The 9,891-nt window shown below is 33.6% G+C and overlaps 1 protein-coding gene across 1 annotated transcript in view; it reads left to right on the forward strand.

Annotated features, from left to right (window-relative positions):
• Positions 1 to 9,891, forward strand: part of LOC106106145 (ABC transporter G family member 20) — a 34,172-nt gene that overhangs the window by 14,366 nt on the left and 9,915 nt on the right. The window contains exons 2-3 of the mRNA XM_013286691.1: positions 6,714 to 6,975; positions 7,584 to 7,743. Coding sequence (XP_013142145.1) covers positions 6,719 to 6,975; positions 7,584 to 7,743 — 417 coding nt within the window. The 5' untranslated portion in view covers positions 6,714 to 6,718. The remainder of the gene's footprint in view (positions 1 to 6,713; positions 6,976 to 7,583; positions 7,744 to 9,891) is intronic.

Consider the following 9,891-nt stretch of genomic DNA (forward strand, 5'->3'; position numbering starts at 1 on the left):
GTTGACTCGTTCGACATTTCGAGCCGCCATAATGTTTGAATGGTATTATACATTTTAAGTTAATATCAAGGTTATCGACATATAAAATAGTGTCAAGGCAATCGATGTATGTTAAAATTGTATGATCAATAATTTGCTTATGGGCAGATCTGCCAAAAAAAAAATCGTAATCGATCTCAACATTGAGATCTTGTGTAATCTGTGTATAATCTATATTATAATAAAGCCTAAACACACACTACTTTGTTGCCTAAGATGTCAGCAATTACAGCATATTTTGGAATAATTCATTTTTTTAATAAAAATCCCTGCACTTACGTCACTATTAAGCTATACATTTTTACGCTATTAAACTTGGGGATAAATGAATTGGAAAAAACCTTCATATGGAAAAGGGACCATAAACTACAAGCTGCCAACATTAAGAAGCATGCCATGCCATGGCTGCCATGGTTTGTCAACATGTCAAGACATGTCATTTTGACATTTGCAATTGATAATTTGACACATGTGTATAAAATTTAATTTTCCATAATTTAAAACGGATGAAGTCGCACGGGAACAGCTAGTATCAAAATAATATGGTCTCTATTTTAAATGTTACTTTATTCTTCTAACGAAGAGTTTAAGTCAGGGTTACCAAATATTACCAAAGATACTTTTGGAGTTACAGGTTTAGTGGACCATATTTTCTTACGCGTTTTGAGAGACATAAACAATTGAAGATAAGGTCATATTTATAATTAATAATTTGTTGACTTTAAAATTTACTACAAGAGTTTGGAACCGAGCGTCGGTGGCTCAGTGGTTTAAGCACTTGACTTGTAATCTACAGGTCTTGTGTTCGAAACCCGCCGTACCAATGTGATTTTCGAATTTTCGAATTTTCATAAGTACATAATTTACCCGACGTTCTTACGGTGAAGGAAAACATCGTGATGCAACCTGCATATATCGGCGAAGAAATTCAAAGATATATGTGAAATCGACCAACCCGCACTTGGCCAGCTCGGTTGACTATGGCATAATCACCCTAATTTAGGGTAGGCTCCGAGCCCCTCGGTGGGGACATATAGTGAGCTGGTGATGATGATGATTTGGAACCACATTTTAAACAATTATCAAGCTAAAGGTCAAATTTAACAAAATTAAAATAAACATATGGCTTAACCGTATCTACGGAAGAAGTTGTTAAAAATATTTTTTTTAAAGAATACTTGGGTAAATTTAAGGTATTAGCTTCTTTGTTTTGAATTAAAATATATATTATACTTGTATTACCAAACACGTATTTTACTGATAAATCTTTTCCCATCGGTCTCATAACCACAAATCTTTTAGTATAAAAAATCCAAAGGAACATGAAAAACGATTTCAATTCATAAAAAGGAAATATAAATCATATCAGAAGGTAATAGGGTCGTATTTCGTATGGCAATTAATTTAAATCATGTAAAAGAATAATATTCCTCTTATGCTAAACTCGACTACTTCTTGTATATAGCTCGTAAATCAAATGACAGTAAACAGATGACGCTTTTGCCGCGTTTTTTAAGGAAATGACGCTGTCGATAATCGACTCGTAATGCGGTAGATTTTTTATTCTAACCTTAGTTTTTCACGGTCATGACATGTAGAAAATAATATTGTTATCCTATTCAATCCCATTGCAAAAAACAGAGATAGAAGATTTGTATTTATAAACGAAAGTCTACACTTAGACAATACTGTCCATCGCTTGTTTATTGATTTTCTTAGAGCGGGCGCGCACCTTTGACTATGGCACAATTGTCGTGCGATTGTCAATTGTTTCGCAGCCCATTCAACTATTTAGTTGCACAACTAAAAATCGAGTAGTTTGCACACCTTTATATAAGGAATCAAAGAGATACTATTCAGTTGTGCCATAGTTTAGTCAAAGAAGCGCGCGCTGTTATTAACTCTTACACCTCTGGTAACACTGTCATATGTTATTGATTACTAAGGGAGATCCTTATTGCAGCTTTAGTGTATAAGATTTGCTATGACTCTGCGTGTTGCTATAAGAGTTGACGTATGTTTAAGATCAAATGTATTTAAAAGAGTCTGAGGGCCTGTCCCACCATATTGTAAAATGTCTGATAAAAATCCAACGTGTGAAATATGTGATGGTAATATCAGATATTGTTACCTTGGCAGTGACGTAATTTTAAAGCTATCTGATCCTCTATCTGTTAGTGGTGGGACAGGCCCTAAGTATTGGTATTAGAGAGTCTGTTAAAATTACACATGTTATATTTATTTTTATCTAAATAAATCATTGCGCTCTGTTTCCATTATTTCGCAGTAACTTTACACTGTTGTAACTTGATGTTAGTGACGTAATGATGACGTAAATGCACCGTAGTTTGCGGAAATAAAAAAGTACAGAACAAATTCGCTACTTGATTGCTGCTTGCTTAACTGTAGATACTAATCTAGTTTGGTAATTTAAAACAGTGCCATCTATCGGCCAAAAATATATCTTATAATTTAACATACTATTATTTTTTTCTTCAATACGCAGTCTTTTGTATAAAAGGCTTAGCTGATAGAAAAATGCAGTTAATTATTTTTTTACTGAATTAAATGTCGAAAAAACTAAGTCATAAACTTTATATTACTAGATTGTCGTCAGATTATTAAATTGAATAATGTGCGAGAGAGACAAAACATTTAAATAAAACAAGACGAAAACAATGTAAAAGTGGGACGAGGCATTAAGCATATGACTTAACGAGCGTACATGTTTCACCTTGAACGAAATTCACATAATGCAATATCCTATATGGTCAAACAATGATCAGCCATTCGTGTGTACGACCAATTAAAGTATCTGTTAGTGCATAATATTTAACAGACTTCTTTGTATGTTGCCGTCAATGTGCCGACGGACAACTTTTTTTATTTTTTTTTATAACATTTGTTGGCAAACGAGCAAGCGGCCAACTGAATCCGCATAATGGCGAAGCCACCGCTGCCCATAGATATCCGCAATTGCAGATGCGTTGCCTACCCTTATACGACGGAAGAGGAGACGCACATGAAGAGGTTATTTCCCCTTCCTATGCTTCTCCTCCACCGTCAAATCCACTTCCCCTTCGCATCCTCTCTTTATAAGAAAAGCGTGGTAAAGAGAAAGGTAGATTTGATGGTGGAGAGACGTGTAGGACGAGGAAATATCCTCGTTATGTGCCTCTCCAGGAGGAGAGGCACATACACCGTCGATTAAGAGTAGGCAACGCATCCGCCATCGCGAATGTTTATGGGCAGCGGTCGCTTCGATATTTTGGTGGATTCAGATGGCCGCTTGCTACCATATAATTTATAAAAAAAATGTGAACACCATCAATCTCTCTAGACATTTGTAAGCTGACTGTATCTTATTATGGGAACGAATCATTGCGATAGTGTGTTTTGTCAGCTTATATAAAGTATAGACTGACAAACTTATCTCATTAGGACATAAATGATATTGAAATGGAATAACTTACTACTTACTTAACTTATTTACTGCCTCCTTTTGAATATGAGGATCATAAGATGCTCGTCCTACTGCAGCTTGCAGCTGTCGCGGGGAAAAAGCTGGTTGTAATATCTAAAATACAAATACGAACATCTCCATTATTTAAAACGTTAGCAAGTAAATCTTAACCGAAATAGCAGATTTAAAGAAACATAACAATTTAATAAAAACCTTCTCTTTTAAGATTCATAGATCTATTAAATCTAAGTGAAACGCTTTTAGAACAACTTCTGTCCAAGATAAATTGACCTCAGAGTGTAATCTCACAATTTATTGCGTATTTAAGAGTACTTACACGAATGTAAAGTGTGATAATATGTTGATACGGCGATTTATTTTTCATTGAAATCCACACCCCTTCTCATTTATCGCCGCTAGCGTCTGGAAAAAATAATTATTTATTTATTATTACAGAATAAAGAATTTTACGCAATTCTTGCGAATGCTTGGTCTATTAAAACAATCGTAGTTATAAAACTATTGTTCGTTCGTTTGTTGTCGTCGGATTCAACTAGCTTCTACGGAAAAAGTAGTTACCGCCAGTGACACCGTCCGCGCGGAATAAAAAAAAAACAAAAACAAAAGCCTATGTGTTCTTTCAGACAATCCTCTACATGTATACCAAATTACATCAAAATCGATTCAGCCATTTTGCCTACAAACTCTAACAAACATCCATCCATCCATCCATCTAAATTTTCGCATTTATAATATTAGTATGAAGTATGATGAGTATGAAGTACGAGAGACCGTCTATTTTTTTTTTCTTAAAATTGTATTACCCAATGTATGTTGTTGGTATAATTCAATAAATAACTAAAATGATCGTTTATTAACTATTGAAATTATTTATCGAGTATTTAAAATCATAAATTAACATACAATATGAAGTCTTGACTCAAGTTGATGTAAACATAACCTTTGTAACTAAAAACATAATTATGAATACATTTTTCACAACTTACCTGTAATTTTTGCACAGTAATTGATTTTTTACTGAAATTGCGTCATACGAACTGTCAAATACATTATGACGTAATCAGTCTTACGCAATCACGTTTTAATATTTTATGGCCTGTCACACTGGCTGGTAGAGGCTCAGATAACTTAAATGACGTCACTGTCAGATAAGGTAACAAAATCCGATATATCCATCAATTATTTTACACGTTCGATTATTATCAGACAATTTACAATTTTGTGGGACAAGCCCTTAGTATTTTATTATTTCAAATATAAAGTGTACAAATATAGTTCATATAAAATTTTCAATTGAACATTTTGTAGTTTTTTTAATACTTTATTTATGACTACCGTCAGAAACAGCTTTAACACAGACTATATTCGTAATTAAAAACGCAAAAAACGCTCATCAGATACGATTTCCTGATAAAAAAAACAAAATGATATCATGTTAAGGTAATCGATGTTTTATATATTTAACTAGCTTTTGCCCGCGACTGCTTCCGCGAGGTTTAAAACAAACTTAATAATCTGTGTTCCAGATTATTTTCTACATTAGTGCCTTTCATCGAGGTCAGCCATTTTGGTGACGTATAATTTAATCCGTGGTGGTAACAATCCATCCAAACGTTCATAACATTAATATGATTTTTGTAAAGAAATATGACAAGGTAAGCTAATTAAGGTTTTGATAGACGATATTGCGTTTTATTTAATTCAATTCAACGGTTGAGTTAATAGATTCACCTTGATGTAAAGGCCAAGGTCAAAACGTGTGTGTGTGTGTGTGTGTGTGTAAGAATTTTTGAAATCGGCCCAGTAGTTATTGAGTTATTAAAACATATACAAACATACAAATCTTTCCTCTTTATAATATTAGTATATTAAGCTTTGTCTTGAATCACTCTGTCTGTAAGCTGCATCAAATTGCGTTATGTAATTATAAGGTTATAACGTTACTGAGTTAATGACGTTACTCTCAAAAAAGACGATTTTACAAAATCACTTACCTAGGAATATTAGTTATAAAGATTAGTTAGAAGAGAACACAGGGATAGACAGATAAAAGGAAGCAATTTTTTTACTATGTAGTAAATCTAATTGTGTTTAAAATGTTTTGGCGTTTAACTTCAGGTAAATTTAACCAATTGAATGTTTTAGTATATTTCTTAGTAAATTTTATTTTATTGTTTACATGTGTCAAATAATCAATTGCAAATGTCAAAATACCAATTACCGTACTATGGCAATTTTGTTTTCCTGATGTTGGCAGCAACTTATGGTCTCTTTTCCACATTAGTTTTTATTCAAAATATTTACCCCCTAAGTTTAATGGAGTTAAAATATATAGCCTAAAGCATGACGTAAGTGTAGGGCTTTTTATTAAAAAAAAGAATTATTCAAAAATATGCTGTAATTGCTGACATCTTAGGCATCAAATAAGTGTGTGTTTACGCTTTATTATAATAGTATAGATATAGATATAGAAGTAAAGATTTCAAATTATTTATATTATTTTAAATTAAATACTCACGTAATCTGTCATTCGAGGTTTTACATAAAATAATCAATTTATTTTATTTCATAAAAAACTGACTCTCGTCAGCTAAGGTCTTGCTTTGTAATTATTAGTTTGAACTCCATTATTAATCTTTTGTAACAAAACACATCTTAGACTGTGTTTTTCCATTACCCTCGTACTTTGACCCGTTTCAATGTAATCCGCGAGATACAAAATGTTTTTTTGTCCGTAATGGCAATGACGTTAAAAGTTTTTTAGTCTGTTGAACGTAATGATGATTACAAGTTCTTTTAGGTTAGGTTTTTAAAGTATGAACCGATTAGTTGTGGAAGTTTTGTAACATAAAGTTTTTTTTTTAAGAATATGACAATTAACTAGCTGTTGCCCGCGACTTCGTCTGCGCAATATTAAGATAAAAAGGTAGCCTATAATATGCCCGTCTATGTCAACTACCCTTCAGTGAAAGTCCGGTCGAAATATGTTCAGCCGTTTCGGAGATTACGGCAGACAAAAAATTTGATATTGCAAACAGATATTCCAATGTTTAACAGACATTCCAAAAATTATTATATGTATATAGAAGATTGTCATATTCATTAGTTCTGTAAATTTACAATAGATGGCGTTGTCTTGCGTATGCAATATGTAATCACGATATTGTTTAACACATTTTTCTTGTTGCAGGAACAATGCCGGCGTACGACAATGAGGGCGCCACCATATCTATGGAGGATGTACGGAATATAGATGAACCGATCACTATTAGTACGATAGAAGAACAGTTAAATGCTAGAAGGGTACGACAGTTGAAGCCTCAGAAGTCGACTATAGCTTCGAGGAAGCAGCAAGCGGTGTGCGTTAGACGAGCTCACAAGAAATATGGACCAACGAAGAATCCTAATGTTATACTTGACGGATTGAATATGACTGTACCTAAGGGAGCTATGTAAGTTTATTTAATTCATGTAGAATACAATATTCTAGTTAAGTGTACCGGCGGTGTGGTAAGGCGTGGAGGGGCGGCTGGGCTCGGGACTTAAAGCTATGGCGTCCCTTTGTTCCTTTATACGAGGTTTGGGGATGCCGGTAATGTTATAACAGGCACTGTGGACTGTAGATCCGCATGCCATTAATTTAAATAACACAGGCATTTGTTTCCTCGTTGTATAAGTATTTTTTCATTAGGCAAGAATAAACTGCAGGCAACATTATAAACACATTTAGTTCTTAAGGTCCGCACTCTGGTTTTAATTTAATTGCTCATTAGGGGAAATTTACACTTTATTTCTTACAACATTCATTTAAATATTCATTGTAAATTTTTTTATTGCCGTAACATGTACAACATTCACAGGGGAACAGATAGATTGAGCGGTCGCACACCTTTGACTAACCAATCGCAAAACAGTTGTGCGATTGTCGATTGTTTCGCAGTCAATTCAATTGTTTACTTGCACAACTAAAAATCGAGTATTGTGCGCACCTACATATAAGCTCGTAGGAATCAAAGTGCAACTAAACAGTTTGATATTTATAACGTACTTTTATTTACAGTTACGGTCTTCTTGGAGCATCTGGGTGTGGGAAGACGACTCTCCTATCCTGCATCGTTGGCAGACGTCGACTGAACAGTGGAGAGATATGGGTACTGGGTGGAAAGCCAGGAGGACCGGGCAGTGGTGTGCCGGGGCCCAGGATAGGGTACATGCCACAAGTAAGTTGACAAACGCGTATTTAGAAACTGTAGACTTGAATTATTGAACGACATGTCACTGATTCACATATGATGTCGAAAATATTGCCCTCTCATCACTCAATGACAATATAGGTCTATTCCGCGTTGACGAGAGAGTTAGATAACCTCTAAATTATGAGTCTTTTTGTATTTATATACTAGCTGTTCTCTTGCGGCTTCATCCGCATGAAATTATAAGAACTTTATGTTATTGTCATGCAAATGCAAAATTGACAACGAAGGCTTGATGTTTGATAACAATTACCGTTACTATGACAATGATTTGTTGCTAATGACTTATTTTCCCCTAAGTTTACTAGCGTGAAAATATAAAGCCTAAAGCGTGTCGTAAATGTAGGGCTTATTATAAAAGAAAGAATTATTCGAAAACATACTGTGATTGCTGACATCATACATAACTAAGTAGTTAATGTTTACGCTTTACTATATTAGTATGTATAATAGACTAGCTGTTCCCGTACGGATTCATCCGCATAAAATTATGAAAATTTTATTTTATTGTTTACATTGGTCAATTTATCAAATGGAAAGGTCAATATGACGAGACATGACAAACCTTACCAATCTTGCTTTCTTGATGTTGGCAGCAAGTTATGGTCTCTTTCCCACATTAGGGTTTTTATCCAAAATATTTACCCCCTGACTTTAATGTCGTGAAAATATATAGCCTAATGCGTGACGTAAGTGTATTTTTATTCAATAAGGAATTATTCAAAAATATGCGGTAATTTCTGACATCTTAGGCAACAAAGAAGAGTGTGTTTACGCTTTATTATAATATTATAGATAATAATATATTAAAGATGATATGCCTGGTTTAACAGTGATTATAGTTGGAAGACCTTAGGTATATCTTTATCATTATTTTGTCATTGTATTGTCTTTGTACATACGATACGTGTTATGTAGATATTAGTTGACTTCGACATGCTTGGTGAAGCACAATGATCTCTGAAGGTCATTGCGGTTGTATCGAATGCCAACTGTGAAATCAAATTTATAATTGAATTATATGTATAGAAATCTAACGATGTAAAAAAAGAAGCATAAAATTTCTTGATCTAAAATCTCGAATAAAATCTTCATGTTTTTATTAAATAGCTAGCTTTTGCCCGCGACTTCGTTCGCGTGGAATTAAAAAAAAAACAAAATCGAGTAGCCTATATGTTCTTCCAGACTATCCTCTACGTCTATGCCAAATTTCATCGAGATCCGTTCAGCCGTTTAGGCTACAAATTCCAACAAACATCCATCCATCCATTTCTAAACTTTCGCATTTATAATATTAGTAAGATTTATCAGATTTTTCTTGATTCATTTACTAGATGTTGCTTGCGATTTCGTCCTTATGGAAAAAGTAGTTAAGAAATATAGCCTATGGTACTCAGTGATAATGTAGCTTTTTGTTGGTGAAAGATTTTTTTTAAAACGGTCCAGTTTTGTGTTATTTCAATACGTACAAAAATAAATTTTTTCCCTCTTTATTGTATTAGTATAGTTTCATTGTAATTACTCTAACTAAGCTCTAGCATTGCGCTCGGACATGGTTAATGGACATGAAAAAAATTCCGTTGGGTCGATTGAATCCAAGCAATCAACAGCCCCAAGGGAAATAATTCCCGATTTAATGGAGGACCGATCGGTCCAATGGAAAACACCTCATTTAAACCCACTATGAGCAATACCAAGAGGGGATTTTTTTGTTAATACGTAACATCAAGTCTAACAGATGTCTCGACCAATAAATTATTGCTAAGCCATCCAGTAAATTTCCGCGGATGCGTGATTAACCATAGTTAAACTGGTTTATGTGTACAATGAACATTAATTTAAAGATTCTGTTCTAACCAATTATTCCTTGTATTTATAACTTAAACTTAATTATTTGTAGAAGTTTGTTTCACTAGTCTTTGCTAACCTATACTAATAATATAAAGAGGAAAGATTTGTATTTTTGTATGAAATAACTCAAAAACTACTGGGTCGATATATAAAATTCTTTCACCATTAAAAAGCTACGTTATCGCCGAGTAACATAGGTTATATTTTTCAGTTTCACTTAGTTTATTTATTATATTTCAAGAAGTATTTTAGGATTGACTGATT

The sequence above is a fragment of the Papilio polytes genome, unplaced genomic scaffold, assembly GCF_000836215.1.
Source record: "Papilio polytes unplaced genomic scaffold, Ppol_1.0 DF822400.1, whole genome shotgun sequence".
Lineage (NCBI taxonomy): Eukaryota > Metazoa > Arthropoda > Insecta > Lepidoptera > Papilionidae > Papilio > Papilio polytes.